The 25,778-nt window shown below is 42.1% G+C and overlaps 2 protein-coding genes across 3 annotated transcripts in view; one reads left to right on the top strand and one right to left on the bottom strand.

The window, feature by feature from the left end:
• engase (endo-beta-N-acetylglucosaminidase) overlaps positions 1–16,050 on the top strand; it is a 19,895-nt gene extending 3,845 nt beyond the window's left edge. The window contains exons 4-15 of one of the 2 annotated variants that reach the window (XR_001224518.3): positions 521–669; positions 835–989; positions 2,760–2,908; positions 3,083–3,251; positions 3,323–3,429; positions 3,936–4,047; positions 9,915–10,102; positions 10,238–10,380; positions 12,671–12,770; positions 12,863–12,974; positions 13,275–13,399; positions 13,493–13,628. Coding sequence is in view for 1 of the 2 variants with exons in the window: in XM_003446433.5 (XP_003446481.1) it covers positions 521–669; positions 835–989; positions 2,760–2,908; positions 3,083–3,251; positions 3,323–3,429; positions 3,936–4,047; positions 9,915–10,102; positions 10,238–10,380; positions 12,671–12,770; positions 12,863–12,974; positions 13,493–13,870 (1,762 nt within the window). In the remaining variant the exon portion in view is untranslated. Of the gene's footprint in view, positions 1–520; positions 670–834; positions 990–2,759; positions 2,909–3,082; positions 3,252–3,322; positions 3,430–3,935; positions 4,048–9,914; positions 10,103–10,237; positions 10,381–12,670; positions 12,771–12,862; positions 12,975–13,274; positions 13,400–13,492 lie in introns of both variants that reach the window. The other variant, XM_003446433.5, reaches the window with a different exon arrangement.
• scpep1 (serine carboxypeptidase 1) lies at positions 15,936–25,778 on the bottom strand. The gene is made up of 13 exons (XM_013272100.3): positions 25,640–25,778; positions 25,298–25,437; positions 23,066–23,155; positions 22,766–22,921; positions 22,559–22,633; positions 20,521–20,593; positions 20,283–20,320; positions 19,727–19,855; positions 17,059–17,143; positions 16,797–16,910; positions 16,538–16,675; positions 16,284–16,447; positions 15,936–16,175 (listed from the first exon to the last, which is right to left on the bottom strand). The coding sequence occupies exons 1-13, from the start codon at positions 25,698–25,700 to the stop codon at positions 16,113–16,115; spliced, it is 1,326 nt and encodes a 441-aa protein (XP_013127554.1). The 5' UTR covers positions 25,701–25,778; the 3' UTR covers positions 15,936–16,112.

Raw genomic sequence — 25,778 nt, 5'->3', positions numbered from 1 at the left:
CAACACAACTAATCCCCTGCCTTTGATTTAATAACTAAAGGGTCCACCCTAAAACCAGTGTATTATATTCAGAATGAATACATTCACACTAAGGGCCAGCCCACAAACTATGCCCTAGACCAGACTACTTAAGAAAACTGCAGCAAAGGGCACTGTATGACAGTTTTTAGTAAGGCTCCATGGTGTAAAATAACCATAACACACTTAGAGTTTCATGACTACGTTAAATTATGATTTTAGATGAGATTGACACATTTTCTTCCTCTGGAGAAAAGATGTCAGGACCACTTGTCAAATGTGTTCCCAGCTAGAAGAAAATTCTAAATGCTTGAAAATTCCGTCACACATGCAATTACAACCAACTACATGTACTGTAAATGCTACAGTTTGATACACCTTACCTAGAACAGCCTAAACTTGTGGCTTAAGCTTTTATTTCTTTGGTTTAAGTCCATTATTCACACAGAGATGTTGTGAGAGTCACACTGTTGTACTGGCTTTCTTCTGTTTCCTCTTTAAGGTTTGTTCAGGGCACAAATGCAGAGGCTCCATATGCTTTCTACCACTGGCAGTACATCGATATTTTTAACTACTTTTCACACCACCTGGTAACTATTCCTCCTGCCGTGTGGACCAACGCTGCACACAAACACGGAGTCATCGTTATTGGTGAGCAGAAAGTCTCAATAAAGCAGAACCAGACCCAGTTTAGTACGTCTCAAATGGCATTATACATTTTAAATGTAGAATATACTAAAAGAAATGGAGTTTGTTGGCAGAAAGAAAAATGGTATCTTTTCTTGTCTTGAAATGTTAAACTGCTGTGGCCTACAGGGACTTTCATCACAGAGTGGATAAGTGGAGCTGCGATGTGTGAAGACTTCCTGAAAGATGAGGAGTCATACCGGAGAGTAGCTGATAAACTTGTCCAGATTAGCCACTGTTATGGGTTTGACGGCTGGCTCATTAACATAGAGAACAAGCTCAGTGTGAGTAAAGCTTCTGTGCTCACCTCTAAAACAAACTGTTTAGGAATTACAGCCATGTTTAATCCATCTCCCAACCGGCACCAAGTTTTACCCCTAGTCAGCTCTTCCAGCTCATCCAGGGTACTCAGAGGTGTTTTCCAAGCTAGCCAAGAGATATAATCCCTCCAGTGTGTCCTGTGTTTATCCTGGGGTTTCCTCGCAACACCTCATCCAGGAGGAATTGTAGACGGATGCCCGAATCACCTAAATCGGGTTATTTGGATGTGGAGGAGTAGCAGCTCCACTCAAAGTCCCCTCCTCAGCCACACTTCAGAGGAAGCTCATTTCTGCTGCTTGTGCTCTACTCACCCCTCATTTATGAACAAGACCCTCAGGTACATAAACTCCTCCACTTGATCAAGAACTTGTCCTGGATTCAGAGTGGGCAATCCACTCTTTTCTAATTGAGGACCATAGCTTGGAATGGCATGGATTAGGAGGCAGTCAGGGACAGAGTTCCTGATGATTACAAAGCCAACATATTGGGTGCCAGTTTATCTGACATGATGAACTTGTTTAATGCAGTGGCCCAGGTTTGACTTCAACCGGATGCCATTTGTTCCATCTTCCCGGTGTCTCTGTCTCCAGTTTCTATTCTTAACTATCTAAAAAAAAGTTTTAAAAAAAGGCCTAAATTACTGTTTGTTTATTTTTTTAATAACACTTGAAATGAATGACTGAGAGTAAAAACTCAAGGCTCTATGGAGTCCTGAGCCAAGGGAGCCAAGGGGACCATTTTCCGACCTACTTCTATACAACAGGACTTCTTTTTGAAACGTTGCCCCCCGGCTGGACTGAGACGAATTAGTCATCTTTTACACAATACTTAATTGTAGGCTGTAAGTCTTAATGTACTGTTTTCCCAGAAATGGCAGTGCCAGCAGTCTTTGTCAGTAGATGTAGAGGGGACAGATTCCAGATAGCTCTAATGTAATCTTATTGAAAACCTATTAAATCACTGAAAAAGCCACAGAAGCAAAAATAAATCCTACATCTGTCATTAATAACAGGCTGTGAGTATTTAGCTTTTACTCTACCATCTATTGGAGCAGACCAAAGAAATGGTTTAATCATAAACAGTGGTGACTCGTTTATGGCGGGAGTTATGTTCTAAAAATAACCCGCAATACGTGAAATCCGCAAAGTAGCCAGCTTTATTTTTTACAATTATTATAGATGTTTTAATGTAAGTAAGATGTAAAACCCCTCACTACTCACTTTATACACTTTTCTCAGACAGGCACAAACATTTTCATACTTTTCTCTCTTGTTTAAACACAAGTTCAAACCTTCATAGAAAAATAAGTCCAGTAGTATAAAACGTTTCGTTGACATTGTTGTGTATGTTGGGGAGAAAACTTACAAACGTACAGTACAGCGCTAGAGTCACACTGCTAGCGATTGAAGATTTATGTAAATTTGACAAGCTGAATGCATTCTGTACTGTACAGGAGACACGGCACGATTGACAATGGTCTACAGCCAATCAGGGTGCTGAACACAATGTGCTGTGTATTACAAAAAAAAAAAAAAAAGCACGCAAAATTGCACAAAAAAAAAAAAATCAGTGAGGCCGCAAAATGTGAATGATGTTATAGTGAGGGACCACTGTACTACTGATGTATGCTTTGATTTGTGCTTACCTTTTGGAAAAAAGTAAACAGATCGCATGACAGTGTCGGCCTTAGCACCTGTAGCAGATGGATCATGTGTGCTGCTCTCTGCTTACAGGAGGTTGCGGTGCGAAATGCGCCGCTGTTCCTGCGCTATCTGACAGACCAGATGCACGAGAGAGTGTCCGGCAGCCTTGTGCTGTGGTACGACAGTGTACTTGACAATGGAGAGCTAAAATGGCAGAATGAGCTCAACCAGTCCAACAGGTAGGGGGAAAAAAAAAAAACGTGTTTCCTTTATAGCATCTGATCAAAAACAAAGACTGAAAAAGAAAGAACTTTTGTCCACAGAAGTGTGTCAGACCTTTTAGATCACGATTGCGTCTAGCCTGTCAGTTCCTGGCAAACAGTTATGTATCTGTGTCAATGTCTCCATATCAGGGTGTTTTTTGATGCTTGTGATGGCTTCTTTACCAACTACAACTGGAAGGAGGAGAACCTAGTGGGGATGAAGAACCTGGCGCTCCAAGACCGCCAAGCTGACATCTATGTTGGAGTGGATGTGTTTGCTCGAGGAGAGGTAGTAGGAGGAATGTTTGAGACAAATAAGGTAAGAAACTGTGAATTGTGTTTGCCAGCTTGTGCTTGTACCGTGCAGCGTCTGATTTTGGTTGTCTGCAGGCGCTGGAGATCATTCGAAGGCACAACTTCTCTGTAGCCATCTTTGCTCCTGGCTGGGTATACGAGACTCATGAGGATAAGAGTGAATTCCGCAAGAATCAAGACAAGTGAGACTAGTGCAACATCTACTCTGTGGAAAAAAAATCATAGACTGTATTTATAGACTGGTGTAGGAACCATAAGTTGAAGGCTTTAGACACTCACTGTCTTCATGTCTTTTAACAGTGAACAGCAGAAATGAGATGTGCACTGAGAGGCTAGTGACTTCTCACTTGTCAGGACTTGTCAGTCCTTTTGGGCTCTAATGAGAACCATAATTACAAAAAGAGCAAAGTGTTATGTTGATTGAGAGCTACCACTTGAAACTACCACTTCAGCCCACAAATTCAGTGAGGTACTAGGGGAAGGAAGCTGAGAGTCTTTTTCACATTGAGACTTACAATCACACCTTGCAGGCTGTTGGAATAAATGCTTAGTTAAGGTTCTTGTGCACTGGCAACACTTTTGAGAAGTGGACACAGTGTCCATCTTTCAAATATAGACAATTTGTGGAAAAATTGATGTGAGGCATGTTAGTCAGTGTAAAGACTGAGATGGTCTGTCCTGTGTGCAGGTTCTGGGCTCTTCTGTCAAACTACCTGTACATCCACCGACTAGCCTCACCGCTCCCCTTCGTCTCCTCCTTCTGCCAGGGCTTTGGGAATGCCGTCTACTGGCAAGGACAGGTACTGAAGTAAAGCATTATTTATGTATTACACTACTTCCTGTATTACCTTTGCATTACTCCCTGTGTAAATGCCAATAACAGCATAACCAAGGGCGTAGATTTGGTTTTGGCATTGGTGGGGACGGATGATTCAACCACCGAACCCTGCCCTGTTTCTGTTTTTTTCCTTTTTGTCTTTGCTTCTTGATTAAAAAATAAAAAAAAGGAGAAATACACTTGCCTACATATGCTATTCTACATGCTTTTAAACCATTTAAAATTACAATTCATAGTTTTATATGTGAATTATATAATGTTAAATTACTATTAAACAAATGACTAAGTATTTTAGGCTTTAGTTTACTTCAGCCATATTCCATATAACTCGGGTATCATACAAAAATAAAAATAGTTTCAAATACAGTCATGACAATAAAAGAATATGACTTTAACAACATTAGTTCAGTTATAGTACACCAACATCTGTTATACTTTGGCACTAAGACGACTAAGGGAAGACTGAATGACCTGCTGGTTTTTGTCCTCAAAACTACTCATCTAAGATTACCACAAAGTAAAAGATCTCTCAGCAAAATTATGCAACATTTTAGGCACTATTGCCCTGATCAAATCAGTGAGCTGGGATGTTTTATTCTAAACATGAACTACTGTTACAGCAACAGACATGGACTACTGGTGCCCCACACAACAACTCAATGTCCACTATGTGAAGGAGCCAAACACATGCCTTCTCCTCTCGTTAACTGAGATAAACTGCTGGCATATTGGTTTTCCATCTATACTGTCCAGTCTCTCCTGGTGGACATGGCATACAGCAGCATTGTTTAATCTCATTTGAGTCATTGTTAACCTTAGCCATCTTTTTAGTCTTCTGAGAGCACTGAAGCTTCTTTCAGCCTCAGTACATGCGTTTTATCCTCAGATTAAAATTATTATTATGTGCTTGATGTGCCTCACCTTTGGCCCTGGCTCTTCCCCTCTGACTGCACTAGGACATTGCCACCTGATAAAATAACACATTGATTTGTGCCATATAAAAAGTGAGACATGTCAGTTCAGATTCTTTGTCAAATATTCAATTCAATTCAGTTCAATTCAATTTTATTTATATAGCGCCAAATCACAACAAAAGTCGCCTCAAGGCGCTTTATATTGTACAGTAGATCGCACAATAATAAATACAGAGAAAAACCCAACAATCATATGACCCCCTATGAGCAAGCACTTTGGCGACAGTGGGAAGGAAAAACTCCCTTTTAACAGGAAGAAACCTCCAGCAGAACCAGGCTCAGGGAGGGGCGGGGCCATCTGCTGTGATCGGTTGGGGTGAAAGAAGGAAAACAGGATAAAGACATGCTGTGGAAGAGAGCCAGAGATTAATAACAGATATGATTCGATGCAGAGACGTCTATTAACACATAGTGAGTGAGAAAGGTGACTGGAAAGGAAAAACTCAATGCATCATGGGAATCCCTGGCAGCCTATGTCTGTTGCAGCATAACTAAGGGAGGATTCAGGGTCACCTGGTCCAGCCCTAACTATATGCTTTAGCAAAAAGGAAAGTTTTAAGCCTAATCTTGAAAGTAGAGATAGTGTCTGTCTCCCGAATCCAAACTGGAAGCTGGTTCCACAGAAGAGGGGCCTGAAAACTGAAGGCTCTCCCTCCCATTCTACTTTTAAATACTCTAGGGACAGCAAGTAGGCCTGCAGTGTGAGAGCGAAGTGCTCTAATAGGGTGATATGGCATTACAAGGTCATTAAGATAAGATGGGGCCTGATTATTTAAGACCTTGTATGTGAGGAGCAGGATTTTGAATTCAATTCTGGATTTAACAGGAAGCCAATGAAGGGAAGCCGAAACAGGAGAAATATGCTCTCTCTTTCTAGTCCCTGTCAGTACTCTTGCTGCAGCATTTTGGATCAGCTGAAGGCTTTTCAGCGAGTTTTTAGGACATCCTGATAATAAAGAATTACAGTAGTCCAGCCTGGAAGTAATAAATGCATGAACTAGTTTTTCAGCATCACTCTGAGACAGGATATTTCTAATTTTAGAGATGTTGCGCAAATGGAAGAAAGCAGTCTTACATATTTGTTTAATATGTGCGTTGAAGGACATGTCCTGGTCAAAAATGACTCCAAGGTTCCTCACAGCATTACTGGAGGCCAAGGTAATGCCATCCAGAGTAAGAATCTGGTTAGATACCATATTTCTAAGATTTTCAGGGCCGAGTACAATAACCTCAGTTTTATCTGAATTAAGAAGCAGAAAGTTAGCGGCCATCCAGGTCTTTATGTCTTTAAGACATTCCTGCAGTTTAACTAATTGGTGTGTGTTACCTGGCTTCATGGATAGATAGAGCTGCGTGTCATCTGCATAGCAGTGAAAATTTATGCTGTCTTCTAATGATGCTGCCTAGGGGAAGCATGTATAATGTAAATAGAATTGGTCCTAGCACTGAACCCTGTGGAACACCATAATTGACCTTAGTGGGTGAAGAGGACTCTCCATTTGCTTGAACAAATTGGAGTCTATTAGATAGATATGATACAAACCACTGCAGTGCAGTACCTGTAATACCTACAGCATGTTCTAATCGCTCTAATAGGATATTATGGTCAACAGTATCAAACGCAGCACTGAGGTCTAGCAGGACAAGCACAGAGATGAGTCCACTGTCAGAGGCCATAAGAAGATCATTTGTAACCTTCACTAAAGCTGTTTCTGTGCTGTGATGAGCTCTGAAACCTGACTGAAACTCTTCAAATAAGCCATTCCTCTGCAGATGATCTGTTAGCTGTTTGACAACTACTCTTTCAAGGATGTTTGATATGAAAGGAAGGTTGGAGATTGGCCTATAATTAGCTAAGACTGCTGGGTCTAGAGATGGCTTTTTAAGTAAAGGTTTAACTACAGCCACCTTGAAGGCCTGTGGTACATAGCCGATTATTAGAGATAGGTTGATCATATTTAAGATTGAAGAATTAATTAATGGCAGGACTTTGAGCAGTTTTGTAGGAATGGGGTCTAAAAGACACGTTGATGGTTTGGAGGAATTAATTATTGAAGTTAACTCAAAGATCAATTGAAGAAAAAGAGTCTAACTTAACATCAATGGTACTAAAAGTAGCTGTAGATAATATTACATCTGTGGGATGATTATTGGTAATTTTTTCTCTAATGATAAAAATTTTATTTGTAAAGAAGTTCATGAAGTCATTACTAGTTAACGTTAAAGGGATTGTTGGCTCAGTAGAGCTCTGACTTACACACTGTTAAGTCCCTCTGCAGCCCCTAATCTCCTCAGTGTTTTCAGCTGGTGCTAGTTGGCCACACCTGGTCAGGTGTGGATAAAAGCACACCTGAGGCAAGCTTCCAAGAGACCTCACTTGCCTTTGCCTTGGTGGCACCAGCCATTTTAGCCAACCTGCTATGCATTTTAGGATTTAAAACCTCTTCTCACTAACACTCTGGTATTCATCTCCTTTTTTATGTTGCAGCTTTTGAGCCAGGTCATAACAACACTAATGAATCAATTTACATCAGCAGCCTAACAATTGTCATGATAATAAATACTAGTTAATCTATCGCACCAAATCGTCAGTCAGTCACCTGTGACCTTGCCTCTTCACCTCTGAGCTACAACATGGCAGAGCTGCCTCTGTCAGCTGATAAATAACAGTGAGACATTCCAAATACATGCAGTCACACATGTGCTTCAAATACAGTCATGAACCAACAAGTCATCATCCAATTTCACCTGTGATCTTGTGTCACCATTGTTCTCTGAGCTTTGTGTTGGTTCTTCTGTCATCTGACAAATAGGACATACATGACAATAAGAATAAAATGTGCAGCTGCTTTAGTGTGTCTGTAAATTTGTGCAGATCTTGACTCAGTAATGTTTGTAGGGTGAGTGCATTTTTAAAACAATTTGTGCAAACTGCACTACAAGGTGGAATATTTGCAAAATCATGACTACCTCATGATATTTTGTCTCAAAAATCAACCCTATGAATATGTCAGTACCACTAGGATGAAATTATTGTGTCATCAACATTTTAACGTTAGACATATAATTTTAACAGCCTCTGTAAACTAATATCCTGGCTTGCTCGAGGCTGTCGTTTTCTCTGACACTTTCAATCAATATTAGAAATGCTACTCTGAGACTGAGAGAACTAATAGTGCTGCCTGCTGTGCAGTTAGTTTCCAAAACACGTTATTCATGGTTACATACAATTTTAGACTGATGTGGGCCAAAGTCTAGCATAGCTTGTAACGTTATTAAGACGGACACATTTTATGAGTTAACTTTGCTTTAAGTGACTTACAGGTTTCTTTGAAAAATACTTTCTTATATCAGGTTCTTCCTTTTTGCTGCCGTCCTCCTCTCCTCCCTGCAGGTCTTCGCAGCGCAGGGTTGCCGCTGCTAAAACTAAACAGAGCTCCCTGAAAGGCACAGCCAATCACATTGGCCATATTTGTCACATGACGTAGGACTTCAGTAGAGAACATAATTAACTCTTTTTTTTGCACCGCTGGGTGAATGAGACGTTGACAGGTCGTTTTTTTTCTTTCTATCGGGTTTGTTTTTCTTTACTCGAGATCAAGAGATCAAATTATTGGTGGGGACAATTCAATAATTGCTGGATATTGGTGGGGACATGTCCCTTCCGTCCATGCCAAATCTACACCCTTGTGCATAACACTAAACTTTCATTTGCTCATCCAATCCAATCCAGTCCAATTTTATTTATAAAGCACTTTAAAATACCCAGCACAGGACCAAAGTGCTGTACAGAAAATAAGTTAAAAACAACAGAATAACAGAAAACAGCACAAATAAATAAATAAAACACATAATACATAAAAATTAAAACAGCCCTATATTAAAAAACAAGATAAAACAGCATAGAAACAACTAAAATAAAAACCAACATCTCACGTGGTGTCAAAGGCCAGGGTGAAGAGGTGGGTTTCCAGGAGTGATTTAAAAACAGGTAGAGAAGAAGCCTGTCTAATCTCTAAAGGAAGATCGTTCCACAGTTTTGGAGCATGATCTCCTCTAAATTTATGCTCAGTCCTGGGTACATTCAGGAACAGCTGATCAGCTGACCTGATATAGCAGGTGGGTGTATAAGGCTACAGCCTTATGAGAGATAAGATGGGGCTAGGCCATGGAGGGCTTTAAAAGGAAATAAAAGAATTTTAAAATGAATCCTAAAAGAAATGCTCATACATACTTGCACATATTTCTATCCTAATAAGGAGAACTTCCATAAGATATTTCTTTGAAGTTTTACCACAAAGCTAACAGCAAAGTCAAAAACAGCCCTGGAGCACTTTACAGGGCTGACAGTGATTTGAGTACACTTGGAACAAGGTGTGATTCTACAAGCTGTTGCACCCCTTTTTTGTTTTGTTTTCAACCCCAGTCAAGTTTCATCTGCTTGGCTAGTGTGGAAGAGTGTGCTAACTTTGTGTTAGCATCATAGATTGTGTAGAAAAGTGTTGATTTCTCAGGTGTTGTTGAGCTTTGATGTACACCCTTTGCCATTTTTGTCCCGTCTCCCATTCTTCTAAACAGAGCTTTTCCTCACAACCATTGCAACAAGCCATACTTGTTCAGTCTTAGTCTAATTGTATGGTCATGAACTTTAACAATAACATGCTTACAGAGGTTTGTAACATGTAAAGTTTTACAGGTCCTCGTTAAGCTGTAAGCGGCTCAAAGCTTACTTGTTACTCAAATGTTTACCTGTTAAACCTATTAAAGTGTATTATTTGCTTTGTTGGTTTATTAACATTATTTAAAAATGTGCAGAGTAATTTTGTATTTTTTACTCTTTTTTTTCTGTATGTAGCATGAGACAAATAGCAGCTGGTTCAACCTGACAGCCCAGGAGATTCAGCCTTTGTACTACCACCAGACTCTAGGGGGTGTCGGCTGGCTGAGAAGCTCTGGCTGCCCGAAGGACGCCTGGAATGGAAGTTGTTCGTTGCTGCTCGAAGGACTCATCCCTGCAAGCCACACCACTCCAGTTTGTGCCAAGTGTGTGGGTTTGTTTGATTTAGCCTTTATTTTGTTTTAGTTTCTACCTTATTTTCACATAGAAAACTCAGAACTGTAGTCTATGGCACATATGCACCCTCTTACATACAGTATTCCCATTTTTTCTTGATTCAGGATCTTCTCCATCCATGTACCCCTGCCGTCCAGTACACTGGTGAGCCTCATCTACAAGGCGTCTCCTGGGATCGCAGTCTCCTTGGAGCTGAAGACGACTGATGCCAGTCAGTGCAGACAGGTCGATGTCCAGGAAGTCCAACGTGAGTTTCTTAAGACCCTTCAAAAATCTTTTTGAATCACCACCATTAAGCCTGACAGGGAATCACTACTCATTTCGAACAGTCACATTTCTGCTTTAGTTTGGTTTACATTATAGTTGAGAGCATGTAAGGAGCAGACTGATTAAAAACTGACTGATTTTCATGTGTGAAATTAAGTTTGTGCAGCTGTTGGTTGTTGTTATAAACTGTTACCTTATTGAGTTTCATTATAGACAGTTTACCCATTGGACTTTGCAAGTCCACACTATATGAAATTACTATTCCTCAATGGCTGGAAACTATAGACTGTATACAAAAGATGGATGAAGAGACTCATCCATTGGTTTCTGGATTCCACAGTTTGACATCTCAGCGTTGGCACTGAGCTGTTTGAATATTAAACTGTCCGATTGTGAGAATAGTTCCGGCTTATAGACGCTCTGCTAAGCAAAACTGTTGCGTAAATCAGAGTACCGTATTTTTTCCATTCCATTTTTATTAGAGACGTGTTTTCCTTTTTTTGCTTTTGATGCCTCGATTCTCTCTTGATTTCTTAAAGAGACGGAAGGCAAAATTAAGTTCGTCAAAAGAAGTGTTGCAGTGATGTTCTGGATGAGAAAAATGTGTTTTTTGAACATTACAGTGTGCGAACCTGTTCTGGCAGACCTGCAAATAAAAAAATTTTAAACATGTTTTACAGCACAATATGGGCACTTCAAGGTCATTAGGTCTCATACGAAAACCAATATTCAATAAACAAAACCATCCTATTGGTCCCTAATTCATTTAGTAGCACATCATCCATCCAGAGTCATAAAGGAGTATCCTCATAATTTAGGGCATTTATTATGTTTGGTTTTTTTAACTTAATTTTTAACTGCTATTTTAAAAAAAAATCTAACATTGGGATAAATGAAATATTTGTTATCTTATTTTAAGAAGAACAAAGAGCCTGGCAACAGATGGTGTGGCCCCACAGAGCCCTGATCTGAACATCAGGGATTATGTCTGGGATTACGTGAGGAGACAGAAGATACTGAGACATTTTAAATCCACAGAAGAACTGTGGCAAGTATAGGAAGGGGGCCGAGGACTGGTGAGTGTCAGCACCACAGTCCAGGATGAGACAAGAAACATCCACGAATACATCACGAAGATGGCCCCAACTGACAGTGTGCTCAGTGAATACCTCAGGCAGCAGAAACCCAAGAAAGAGGAGGAAGGCGAGGAACCATCATGGAAGGACAGGCCCCTGCACGGTATGTACCACCGGCAGATAGAGGAGGTGGCTGATATCCAGAAATCCTACCAGTGGCTGGACAAAGCTGGACTGAAAGACAGCACAGAGGCACTAATCATGGCAGCACAAGAACAAGCTCTGAGTACAAGATCCATAGAGGCTGGGGTCTATCACACCAGGCAAGACCCCAGGTGCAGGCTGTGTAAAGATGCCCCAGAGACAATCCAGCACATAACAGCAGGGTGCAAGATGCTAGCAGGCAAGGCATACATGGAACGCCATAACCAAGTGGCCGGCATAGTGTACAGGAACATCTGTGCCGAGTATAACCTGGAAGTCCCAAGGTCAAAATGGGAGATGCCCCCAAGGGTGATGGAGAATGACCGAGCTAAGATCCTGTGGGACTTCCAGATGCAGACGGACAAAATGGTGGTGGCTAACCAACCGGACATAGTGGTGGTAGACAAACAGCGATGTAGCGGTTCCGAATGACAGCAATATCAGGAAGAAGGAACACGAGAAGCTGGAGAAATACCAAGGGCTCAGAGAAGAGCTCGAGAGGATGTGGAGGGTGAAGGTAACGGTGGTCCCCGTGGTAATCGGAGCACTAGGTGCGGTGACTCCCAAGCTAGGCGAGTGGCTCCAGCAGATCCCGGGAACAACATCGGAGATCTCTGTCCAGAAGAGCGCAGTCCTGGGAACAGCCAAGATACTGCGCAGGACCCTCAAGCTCCCAGGCCTCTGGTAGAGGACCCGAGCTTGAAGGATAAACCGCCCGTAGGGGCGTGCTGGGTGTTATATATATATATATATATAGTGAACGGGTGTTTGCAGTGTATATATAAAAATTCTCCTTTGAAAATGAATATTTATTAAAAAGAAAGTGCCCTTCATTCTCACGTTACTATTTACATAGTGCTGTTTGTCAGGCTTAGGGGCTTTAGTTTCACACAGTTGCAGATACTTAGTGGATTCATCATTTATTGTGATCCTGCCTCCAAATCACACAGCAAGTCGAGTTGTTGTTGTTGGGTGTTTTTGTGTCTATAGTTAACAGTGTATCCCCTGAAGTACTGGATGACGAGCACCAGTTAGTGAACAAGTTCACTCAGCTATGTGGAAACTTGAACCACAATGGTTGGACCATGAGGTATGTGGAGCGCTAACAGCTGAGTGATTTTAATTTCTCCAAAGAGTTGAAGTTCTTGGACTTAATCTTTTATTCCCCATGTTTGTGAGCAGGTGTTCACAGCTGGGGCTTCACGGCTGCACACTTCGAGAAGTTTGTGTGAAGATCGAACGCATCGGACAGCCTAAGGACACGCCCTTCAGCTGCAGGGTGGGAGAACTCATGGTGAGACAGTGGGAACAAGTACTCCTCGATGTATTATTCTGTGCCTGCTGTTAGAGATTAGAATGTAAGCTTGGATCCATAAATAATAATGATAATACATTTTACTTACACGCCCCTTTAAAGACCTTCAAGGTCACCTTACATTAGTACAACAAAATAAAAGTATAAGGTAAACAACAAAAAATAAGCCCTACACAATGGGCTTGTGTGGGGTTACTTTGTGGTATTTGGTACACATTTTATTAGCTACACATGATGTGAAGACAAATGTAAAGTTACTGATAAATATTTTTATTCCAGTCCACTTGAGATTAAACTGGGAGAATACACTCTCCAAGTTTGAAGCGGATTAAATGAACAGGTTTCAAGACAGACAAAGAAATGATGGACAGAGGGGGTTTTTTCCAACTACCACAATATCAGCAGTAAGGTTGCCAGTTTTCTTTGAGAAGTAATCTAGTAAAAATTTGAACTTAAATCTGGTACTACCATGTTTCTTATTTGTCACTTTCTACAAGGTCTTAGATGTAGCTAGCCTGCAGGTGCCCCCAGACAGGATTCAAGGTGTGTGCATTGATGACGTGGTGTGGCTGCGTGGGGCTGGAACCTCACTCCTCAACGCCACTCTGCGCTGGGACTACCCTGGCAACCTCGTACGTCACTTCAAGGTGTACTGGCGACAGCTGAGAGGACCTCATCCCAGCATCCCCCCCGGTCAGTTGGTTCTGGTGGGTCGCTCGTATTCCAATTTGTTCAGGGTGACGGAGCTGAGAGTGCCAGAACCTCCCGGCCTGTTGGAGCTGGTGGTGGAGCCAGTGATCAAGATGGGTTTCTCAGTCCCAGAGAGCCACTGGGGAAGAAGAAGCCTCAGCTACACGAAGGAATCCTCAAAATGAATTTTACACAAATACCAACCAGTAGCATCTTCATTTACTCTCATGCTACGACTGTTACTATCACACCTGTGAAGCAGAATGTGGAGAAATGCCTTAATTTGTTTCAGGATCAGTGGGCATCACTGATGTAATCAGCAATCTCATCCCCGTGTAGAAGAAGCTTAAAGAAACATTTCAAACATTTTGTGAAATGTGAATTGAGGCTGTGTAAGTATACTTATGAATACAGCTTTGTCTGTAACATTTTACACCCTGTTCTAGTTCTAGTTATTAACAAGAATGTTCAACAATTAAACTGGATAACTGAAGGATAATTTCAAAAATTTAAATTGAAGGGATAAAAGCAATATGTATCCTGTACGAAAATGCAAACGTGATCCAAATTTGGGTCAAATAAGTCTGGTGTCTGGGCATTGCAGACCTTTTTTTTTTTTTTTTTTTTAAAGAAATTTGTTAAATTTGATAGTTTTGATCAGTTATAGCCAATAGCATTCTAAACAAATGAAAGGTGCACCTTACCCTTATACTGTTTTATGTCTTTGTCTGAATATCTAATCACAGTCTGTATAAGTGAATATAATCAAATCTACAGCCATGCTAACTGCTTTAATAACTAAGCTAATACAATGCTAATATTAGCATGCTAACATGCTATATATGTACATGCGTGTCACAGGTGTTGTTTACATATTAACATTTACATACTAACATTTGCTAACTAACACTCGACTCATAGTACCCCTGTGCCTAATGGGAATTATGGAATGGAATTCGCTAAACTTTGGTACTATCCTGGACCAGAGCCAAGGGGTGGCTAAGGTCTATCATCCCACCTAGACAATGGTGAAGCCAGTGCTTAATACCAGCCAAAAAGTAAAGGCTCTACAATATTCATTTTTGTGTTATTATTCTTTGGGAGCAAACATACAGAGATTCATACAGTACAACATTATTGCATGAAGATGACGACTGCATTTGCTATGTTTCCTTGCATGACAAGGAAAGTTCATTTTAAATATCAAAGGGTAAACAGATCTTCTCACTCTGTGCTCAGTGATGGAAGTTTTGGTTGTAATTTAAGGATTGAAATCTAGACAATAATGGAAAAAGGTCTCAAGCCACCCACTGTTTGTGTCTATTGTATTTTTTTTTTAAGTGGTCTTAAGCAAATTTCCTTGGACACTGGCTGCTTTTTCATTCATGTTCAGTCCAGCTCTTGTACCTGACCATTTTCAAAATGTTTTTGTCAAGCCTCTTAACCATGAATCATAAACAGAGTATAAATGCTCGTTCAAGTATAAAAAAGGAACCAAATCAAGGTATGAACCAGTTTTGTGTTCATACACAACAGACAACTTAGCAAAGGACCAATTTTAAATTGTCTTTATGCACCAGAAGCTTGTCACAAATGAAACCAAAACAAATTACAATTTTACTACAATTATTATTGTAGTAAAACACCATTAGATTGTTAGTCACCATCCAGGATTGTTTTTTAAAAAAATGACTGACAGCAGCTTAATTGTTCAGATTGACAATGACACACACACACACACAAAAATGAATGCCTAAACCTAACCATAACCCTGACACTAAAACCACATTTTGAGCCTCGAAAATGCCTTCAAACTTCTACGAACTGGGATTTTGTTCCCCATAAGTATAGTAAACTTCCCATTTTTGGTCCCCACAAAGATATTAATACATGTACAAAAACACAAGAACATGAAGATCCCAGGCCTCATCATTACTGAAGCAGTGTGGGATCATCTTAACAAAAAAGGCAGCTAAGATCCCAAGAAGCACCTCAGGATGTCGTTCTTCTACTTAAAGAACTTTCATGAATACTTGCCTAAGTGAGTTCAGACTGTATTGAAGAATAAACTCTGTTTTTGCTTTATATGCAGCATTTCCATTTGTTTACACATTTTAATAAATCACTGCATCCGTTTCCCCATTTTATAAAATGTCAAATATAAAATGAGGGGAGGCTCAGGACTCTGTACTGTACAACTGTTATTTGACACTCTGTACAACATCTAAATAAAGACAACATGAAGTAGCCTTTATGAAACAAATGTCTTTATTGCTTTTTATTGGGTTAAAATGTTACACGGTGTATTGTAATCAACTGCACTTTGGAGTTTGGTTTAGCAGGGAGTGAAATTTATATATTTTTTTAAAAAGTAATGTGATCATTATGATTGTCAGTGCACTTCCAGCTTGTATCACAGAAAGGTGTTTAGGCCTGCTGGGTGATCATCTTCAGCATCTGCAAGGCCATAGGTCCCTGATCAGAAGGAATCTGTGAGGACAGACAAAAAGGTGACATTTTACGTTAAATATTACTATTAATAAAAAGAAATTAGGTTCTATTTATCTACATTTCATCAACTGACTCATTCTAGCTTACCATGTGACCAGCTTTTAGAATCCAATAAAAGGCAAAGTTCTTATAAGTCTTGCAGAAAGCTCCAGTAACGCCCGGGGTGGCAGGATCATCGAGGGGAGTCCACTTAAGCTCGTTAAAATTACGAATCCCCTCCCACTTTAGCTGCTTCACCCACAGCTCCTGACCTGTGAGAAGACAAAGATCCAAGTGATTAGACTCAACAGGGACATATACCTGGTGCTTCACCCATCTTCAGAATTTACTGAGTAACTAACCCATAGTGTCCACGATGAGATCAAGCTGTCCATTATAGACTGTGACTTTAACTCCAGCAGTCAGCAGCTGGTCAACTATGTCCACCACTGGCTTCATAAAGTCTCCTGCCATGTTAGTGAAGACCTCATCAGCCTGACCTGAGGTCACAGCAAAAACAGGAGAGGGAACAAGGTTGGGGATTTATGTTGTTTAGTATTTTCAAGCATCTAAAATGAAGGGACAAACAGTTCCTTCCTCTTTCACTTAAAGAAACGGTACCTCCCCATGTGACATTCTCAGGAATGATACCCAGCTTCTTCCTTATTGGTCCATTCATCAGCTGACTCAGGGACTGGCTGTGGAGGGGGCGAATGTGACGATGTTTCTGCAGACCTGGTATAAAGTAGGAAGAGCATCAGTAGATAGTCATCGAAAAAAAAATATTTTAAAACTTTACATTTAGACTTAAGTAGGACAGGTTTATTTTAAATCACCAAACCCATTTACTGACTAGATGGAATCATTTAGATCAGAGTCTTACTGATAAAGTCCAGCCCTGCAGAAGAGGTCAGCTTCTCATCTGAACTCTGAGTTAGGATGTTGTAGAAGTTGACTCCATTGGTATTCTTAAGGAAAACCAAAAATAAGACAAAACAATACATAAATATAGCTAAAACTACTTTATTAACTTTTTGTTTATACAAAAATATAACATGTCTTCAGTTCAGTCAGTTTTGTATGCTCCTAGCCAAAGCGGTATGCCTGAGGTGACCATATTAATATATAGTTGTACTAATAGTCATCTCAGTTAAACAGGTTATGCATGTATAACAGAATAAAAGCAACAGCAATTCCATACACACCATCTTAAAACACTATTGGAGAGATTAGAAAATAAGAAAAAGACATTGATCCTTGGCCAGTCTTGGCAGCCGGGGATCAGTCCGCCAGGGCCTCCGCTCCTGGCCGCTGCCCGACACACAATGCACCCGACCCCTATGGCGCCTCCTGCTGGTGGTGGGCCTGCGGGAGGATGGCCCCATGTCTCCTCTTCGGGCTGTGCCCGGCCGGGCCCCATGGACTAAGGCCCGGCCACCAGACGCTCGCCTTCGGGCACCCTCCCCGGGCCTGGCTCCAGGGCGAGGCCCCGGTAACCCTATCCCGGGCAGGGTAAACTGTTCCCTCGATGTTCTCTTCATAAGGGTCTTCTGAATCGCTCTTTCTCTGGTCCCTCACCCAGGACCAATTTGCCATGGGAAACCCTACCAGGGGGCAAAAGCCCCCAGACAACATAGCCCCTGGGATCCCTGGGACACACAAACCCCTCCACCACGATAAGGTAGCGATTCACGGAGAGGTCAGAGGTCCTCAGCCTCCCTGGGAAAGTCTATGCCAGGGTGCTGGAAAGGAGAGTTCGTCCGCTAGTCGAACCTCGGATACAGGAGGAACAATGCGGTTTTCGTCCTGGTCGCGGAACACTGGACCAGCTCTTTAGTTTCTCAAGGATACTTGAGGGTGCATGGGAGTTTGCCCAACCAGTCTACATGTGTTTTGTGGACTTGGAGAAGGCATTCGACCGTGTCCCTCGGGGTGTCCTGTGGGAGGTGTTGCGGGAGTATGGGGTGTCTGGCCCATTGCTACGGGCCATTCGATCCCTATACAACCGTTGCAAGAGCTTGGTTCGCATTGCCGGCAATAAGTCGGACTCGTTTCCAGTGGGTGATGGGCTCCGCCAGGGCTGCCCTTTGTCACCGGTTCTGTTCATAATTTTTATGGACAGGATTTCTAGGCGCAGCCAAGTGGCGGAGGGCTTTCACTTCGGTGGCCTCAGAATCTCATCTCTGCTTTTTGCGGATGATGTGGTTCTGTTGGCTTCATCAGGTGAAGGCCTCCAGCTCGCACTGGAACGATTCGCAGCCGAGTGTGAAGCAGCGGGAATGAGGATCAGCACCTCCAAATCTGAGGCCATGGTTCTCAGCCGGAAAAGGGTGGAGTGCCCACTCCGGGTCGGGGATGAGTTCCTGCCCCAAGTGGAGGAGTTCAAGTATCTCGGGGTCTTGTTCGCGAGTGATGGGAGAAGGGAGCCGGAGATCGACAGACGGATTGGTGCTGCGGCTGCAGTGATGCGGACGCTGCACCGGTCCGTCGTGGTGAAGAGGGAGCTAAGTGTAAAAGCGAAGCTCTCAATTTACCGGTCGATCTACGTCCCTACCCTCACCTATGGCCACGAGCTGTGGGTAGTGACCGAAAGAACGAGATCGCGGCTACAAGCGGCAGAAATGAGCTTCCTCCGAAGGGTGGCTGGCCTCTCCCTTAGAGATAGGGTGTTCAGCCATCCGGGAGGGGCTCAGAGTAGAGCCGCTGCTCCTCCACATCGAAAGGAGCCAGTTGAGGTGGTTCGGGCATCTGACAAGGATGCCTCCTGGGCGCCTCCTGGGTGAGGTGTTCCGGGCATGTCCCACCGGGAGGAGGCCCCGGGGCAGACCCAGGACACGCTGGAGAGATTACATCTCTCGGCTGGCCTGGGAGCGCCTTGGTGTTCCCCCGGATAAGCTGGAGGAGGTGACTGGGGAGAGGGAGGTCTGGGCTTCCCTGCTTAGGCTACTGCCCCCGCGACCCGGCCTCGGATAAAGCGAATGAAGATGGATGGATGGATGGACATTGATCCTAAAAACTTCCTTTGCTAACGTGCTAAAGTTGTCCAAGGTTATTACTAAAAGGAAACATATGTTTCTATTATACTGATCTCCTATCAGTTTCCACTATCAGTCAGAGAGTAGAAGTTTATTATGTACATATGCAAACAACGACAAAAGGCTGCTGGCTTCTCAGCTTGACAGGGTGAAGCCATTTTTATTGGGACACAGATTTGCCCATGACAACATTGGTCGATGCAGATTCCAAAGAATGGAGTCAAGCGGAGTTAATTCTGCTTCCAGAGGCATGAACCAACTATGGCCACAAGATGGCAGTAACTTCAAGAAAAATGCATACAGGTGAGAAGTTTTACGGCAAAGGTGTTTGAGATGAAAGGAGAAATACTTTCTCTTTTGTATGTTTAAATTAATGTCTGTTGGTAGATTTTACTAGACAAGTACTGCTTGCCCCGATTGCCCCAATGGAACACCACTTCCATAAAGCAATTTAAGATTAGACAATACATTAAATATCCAGCAAGCATTTTCTCCAAATTATGTAGTTGTACATACCCGCTCTACAGCAGACTCAGTCACAGACCACAGCTCAGTCGCTTTAAGAAACTGGCCCTGCTCCACAGCTTGCTTCACTGCCTCTGCTGCCTTACTGACATCTGCCAGGCCGTAATCATCCAGGAGGGACTGCACACAGAATCATATGGAAGCTCAACACAATGGACAACTAGACTCTTACCTGTGTGTTACATACACTGAATATAAAACATCATCGTAGCTTCATAATCTCAACAGTGTCATCTTTTTTTGTAAATGATGACACTATGGGATTAGATGCTAGTTTCAGGTCATAGTGAATGCAAAATGGAGTTCATTTAGTAAGTTATGATCACTATTAGAAACCGAAAGGAGGAAAAAACAGATTATGCTATAGGAAAAAGACCCCAACGATAAGTGGTAGCCAATGAGCTTGCAACGTTTTTCAGTCAGATCCATGTTTCACTCATCACATCCAGTTTTAAAATGCCAAGATCACAATGGTGAAAATGCAGGATTTAACCAACTGGTGACATCAAGAGAGGTTCATATATGCAGTCTATGGTGTGTTACTTACAGTGGTGTAGAGATATGGTCCCCATGTCATAACAGAGTCTGTGGATGAAACAAAAGTGTATTCAAGATAAACACTCCCACTGTATTAACAGAAATTCACTCAGCCTTGCTTGAAGTTTTACATAAAAGTTCTCAGTTTTTAAACCCCAACAGCAATAAACTGCCATTTGTTCTCATCCTATGATTAAAATGAAGTCTTCCTTGGCACATGGTGTTGATACTTAATATCTGATACTGACCCAGTGGTGAAATCCATGAGTCTCCAAGTGCCACACCAGAAAAGTTGCATTTGACTGTCCCTTGGGCTATGGCCTATAAACAGATGAGAGACACAAGTGAATGGTTTTATTTATTTTTACTACTTTCTACATTGTAGATACATACTGAAGACATCAAATATATGAAGCAAGATATATGGAATCATGTAACAAAGACAAAAAAAAAAAGATAAATAAATGTGTTTTATATTTTAGATTGTTCAAAGTAGCCACTCCTTTGCTTTGTTGACAGTGCTGCAAACCCTTGGCCTTCTCTCAGTGAGCTTCATGATGTAGTCACCTGAAATGGTTTCACTTCACAGATGTGCCTTGTAAGGGTTCATTTGTAGAATTTCGTGCCTTCATAATGGGGTTGAGACCATCAGTTGTGTTGGACAGAAGTCAGGTTAGTACACAGCTGACAGCCCTATTTGATAACTGCTAGAATTCATATTATCGCAAGAACCAATCAGCTAAGTAAAGAGAAACAGCAGCCCATCATTACTTTAAGAACTGAAGGTCAGTCAGTCCAGAACATTGCTAACTTTGAATGTGTCCCCAAGTGCAGTCGCAAAATCATCAAGTGCTTCGATGAAACTGGCTCACATGAGGACCGTCCCAGGAAAGGACGACCAAGAGTCACCTCTGCTGCTCAGGATAAATTCATCCGAGTCACCAGCCTCAGAAATTGCAAGTTAACAGCACCTCAGATTAGAGCCCAGATAAATGCCACACAGAGTTCCAGTAGCAGACACATCTCTACATCAACTGGTCAGAGGGGACGGCATGAATCAGGCCTTTATGGTCAAATAGCTGCTAAGAAACCACAACTAAGAAAAAGCAACAAGCAGAAGAGATTAGTTTGGGCCAAGAAACACAAGGAATGGACATTAGACCAGTGGAAATCTGTGCTTTGGTCTGATGAGTCCAAATTAGAGATCTTTGGTTCCACCCGCCGTGTCTTTGTGCGACACAGGTGAATGGATGCATTCACAGTGGGAATGCATGGTTCCCACTGTGAAGCACGGAGGAGGAGGTGTGATGGTGTGTGAGTGCTTTGCTGTTGACTCTGATGGGGATCCAGCATGGCTACCACAGCATCCTGCAGCAACATGCCATCTCATCCAGTTTGTGTTTCATTGGACCATCATTTATTTTTCAACAATGACCCCAAACCAACCTCCAGGCTGTGTAAGGGCTATTTGACCAAGAAGGAGAGTGATGGCCTGGCCTCCACAGTCACCTGACCTAAACCCAGTCAAGATGGTTTGGGATGAGATGGATCGCAGAGTGAAGCCAAAAGGACCAAGAAGTGCTCAGCATCTCTGGGAACTCCTTCAAGACTAGTGGAAAACCATTTCAGGCGACTACCTCATGAAGCTCATCTAGAGAATGCCAAGAGTGTGCAAAGCAGTAATCAAAGCAAAGGTTGGCTATTTGGAAGGATCTAAAATATAAAACATGCTTTAAGTTGTTTACTACATAATTCCATATGTGTTCATTCATAGTTTTGATGCCTTCAGTGAGAATCTACAATGTAAACAGTCATGAAAATAAAGAAAAACCATTAAATGAGAAGGTGTCCAAACTTTTGACTGGTGGTATAAATGGGCATCATAATCTGATTTCATACAGCATACCCATCAATTTAACATTGCTAAAGTCAGCTATATTTATAAAGCACATTTCATGTTACTTAACTCAATCAATGTGCTTTAAACAGAAGATAAATCATTAACAGCTCTAAATCTCTCTCTCTCCAAAAATAAAATAAAAAATGTGACCAGCTAAAAAATAAAAACAAACTACAATAAAAGTTATTGCTTAATTCTCTGGAAGAGAAGGCTTTACAAGCTGTCAGACAGTTTTGTTTTTTTTCCTTTAAATGTCACGTTGTCTCTACTTCCCTTTTCTATCACATGACATCTTTAGCACTGGGACTTTTCAATAGCAGTGAGCTCACATTGAACTGAATGCTGTGCCAAGAACAACAGAAACATCCAAAAATAAGTCTCCTCACCTTGGTGAGCTCTAAGGAGATAGCAGCTGCCATCTTCCCTCCATATGACTCAGAGAAAATGTAGAAGGCGATGCTCTGAAAAGAACAGAACAGTACACTTTAGGTCCTTTAATATTAATGTGTTTTGGAGTCACTTCAGTGTTTAGACAACGTTTGATGAGCCCATCTTTCTGACAAACAGGCAAAAAAATGCAATAATGGACATACCTGGAACTCAGGCTTTTCTGAGAAAAAGTGTTTGAGCAGCACCAGCATGTCTGAGGCCACGGTGGACACATTGGTAGCATAGGCACCTGGCCTGTCTGTGTAGCTAAAGCCAGTGCCCACAGGGTTATCTACAAATAACAAATTGGCTGCCTGGACCTAAAGGTGACACACACACACACACACACACACACACACACACACACACACACACACACACACACTACATGTCAGCATGCTAATCTGCATTTTTATTCATTTATACTTTCTTTGAAGAACTCTTCAGTTACAATAAATCTTTACCCAGCTTGTTTTTCTGGGCTCTAGATCTCTGTTCAAGGGTCCAATTTCCTCAAAGTTGCCAAAGCCAGTTCCAGATCCTCCTGGGCCACCCTAAAACACACACACACAGGTAAACATTGTTATATTTGCCATTTAGCTCGGCACAAGCCACATTCGTATTAAATGAGCCATTAAAGTACACGTCTCTATTACTGTTTGTTTGTTTTTGGTGGCAGGGGGTGGGATCAGAAAAATAATGCAATACAATGTCACAAGGTAGAAAGTTTAAAATTAGACCAGAGTTGTTCCTCTTTTGTAGTTAGAAGTAAAAACAACACTGCCATTACTCACTCTTACCACCTCTCCTACAGTCTAAGCACCATTCCATTTTTAACCAAAGGCCTGATCATTTGATCAGACGGGGACACAATCTGTGAACATCACAACTTCCTGCAGACATCACTGTACAGGAAGATGGAATGGTAGCATGATGCTGCACATGTTTGATTGATTGATTGATTGATTGATTGATATACCTTTATTAGTCCCACAAGGGGGAAATTTCATAAGGCTGCCAACCTATTGCACGCAATGGCGGCGCCATCTTACCCTCCGACCATACATACATTACACAAAACATCACATGGGGAAGACAGGTCAGAGAGGTATAACATGGAAAAGCACAACATGAGGAAAGATAAGGAGAAAAAAATAACTCCCCCCAGACTGAGCTCCAACAGGGAGATCAGTTTGGGAACAGAAAAAAACACCTCTGCACATAGCACATGAAAAAACTCTTAATACACCAAAGAAACACATGACAAGCAACAGGGGCGGGTAAAGGGTGAGAGACAGCCGATTTAGACAGTACATCCGGGCCTGCAGCCTATGCGCTGGTCTCCATGATCCACCGTCAGCATCGGAAGGGAATAAGCGTCGAAGGCGTTTGGAAAGGGAGGGGGGATGAGTGTGTGCATATCAGTGTATATGTATGTGTGTGCGTGTCCAGAGTTCAGCTGAGACAGTGTCCTTCGCCCTGCCAGGCTAAGTAAACAGTCTTCCAGCCAACCCAGGTGGCCTTGCATAGAATAGGAAGGAACAGACTAAACACAGTCTGTAATCAGGGTGTTGTTGTACAGCTCCAGCCTTGCAACCGCAGCTGGCGCCGAGAAGGTATCCGCATGAAGTGAAGGTGCTTTTTACTTTAGTGCAAACAGCTTATATGAATTTCAAAGCAGTTCTACAGTCCAACACTGGTCTCTCAATCTCCCGATGGAGAGCCGCGAGCTTCGCGTTCTGTGATGTTGTCATTCTTGTGCTCAAGGAGCCGATTCTGAAAAACTCACGACAGTGTGCCTCCCCGAGATGTCATCCAATTTACGCTCAGAGATGTTATGCCGAGCGAGCCCTTCCGAGATGTAATCCAGTCTGCACTCAGAGATCTTATTCTGAGTATTCACAGCAGCCGTAGCCTTTCCAAGATCTTATCTGTGCTGCACTCAATGAGCCCATTTTGAGAAACTCACGCCTCGTCCCATCGCTTCAATCCCAGCGGGCAGCCTTGTGGAGGTTTGAACAGCCGGTTCCGCTTTGAGAATGCAACCATGCATGTGCTCGATTTGTCACAGCCCTAACTATTCAATCAGTATTTAATACAATGGGCAAGACAGACATTTGATATGGGATGAGAATCACTAAATAAGACATAAATACTTGAAGCATTATTAGTTTTGTGGACTTTTGTTCCCCCTCAGAAACATACAGAGAAGACTGACCCCCACTTTCCAGTCTTACTCCAACTAATAGTTGAAAGCTTGAGTGTCTGGGGATGGATCACTCTCTGTGTCCAGTACAAAAAACTTCTGCATGCTTTAACTTGAATGAACTACAAAAATATATAAGACCCTACAGACCGTGTTCAACAGGTATTATAGGTACAGACTGTAGACAGCCTACTGCCTAAATGAAAAACAACTTTTTAAGCTGTCAGCATAAGGTCGTGGTTGACAATTCGGGGGAAGTTGCAGGCAAAGTTAGTAATTCACAGTTTAAATTCCTATTTAGGCAATTAATTTATTTGTGTAAAAAGAAAATCTCACTGACAATTTATTTGGTCTAAACGTAATCGGACTGATACTAAACAACTAAACACGCGTAAAATATTCGTAAATGGGACGAATCTGGAGTTTGATTAAAATGCTGACATCACTGGAAGCCCAGTTAAGGTGGAAAACAAAAATCATGACGTCCTACCTGCAGCCACATGACCAGAGGCAGGTCCTTGTACTGGGCTTGTACACTGTCAGCATAATAGAGCCACCAGAACATGTGGGCCCCGTCTCTCACCTCCACATAGTTCCAGGCTTCTTTGCTCGCCAGAGCAGAGGGGAGCCCTGCGCAGAATTCAATCACATCCACTTTGTTAACTTGGTGTTCGGTTACAGTGTGACAGTGTTACATCGTCATTCTACTAGAAACAATAAACCAGTCTGTAATGAGCGATCAAAACGTTACTTTCGTTTTGAAGTCAAAGCGAGAGGTAGGAAAACCGAGAAGAAGTCTGTAAGAGCCTCGTCCACAGTGCGGATATCTTACCTTTGGACAGCACAACGCTGAGTAAGAAACACAAAGTAAAGTCTACTCGGAAGGAACCCATCGTTAAAGTGTCTAGCTGCAAAGGGTCCGCATAATTTCAACTGCAACGAGAAGTCACATGACCAAACCCGTGGTCAGC

The sequence above is a fragment of the Oreochromis niloticus genome, linkage group LG4 (genome assembly GCF_001858045.2).
Source record: "Oreochromis niloticus isolate F11D_XX linkage group LG4, O_niloticus_UMD_NMBU, whole genome shotgun sequence".
In the NCBI taxonomy this organism is placed as follows: domain Eukaryota; kingdom Metazoa; phylum Chordata; class Actinopteri; order Cichliformes; family Cichlidae; genus Oreochromis; species Oreochromis niloticus.
The sequence above is the reverse complement of the archived record's forward strand: the minus strand, read 5'-3'. Positions and strand labels throughout refer to the sequence as shown.

Excerpts from the sequence above, each read along its gene's own strand:
- scpep1 (XM_013272100.3), bottom strand. The coding sequence starts at position 25,700 with ATGGGTTCCTTCCGAGTAGACTTTACTTTGTGTTTCTTACTCAGCGTT. Across the intron at positions 22,634-22,765 it reads CAGAAAAGCCTGAGTTCCAG|AGCATCGCCTTCTACATTTT; the intron begins GTATGTCCATTA and ends TGTTCTTTTCAG. Across the intron at positions 19,856-20,282 it reads GACCATATCTCTACACCACT|TCCCTCCTGGATGATTACGG; the intron begins GTAAGTAACACA and ends TTCTGTGTGCAG.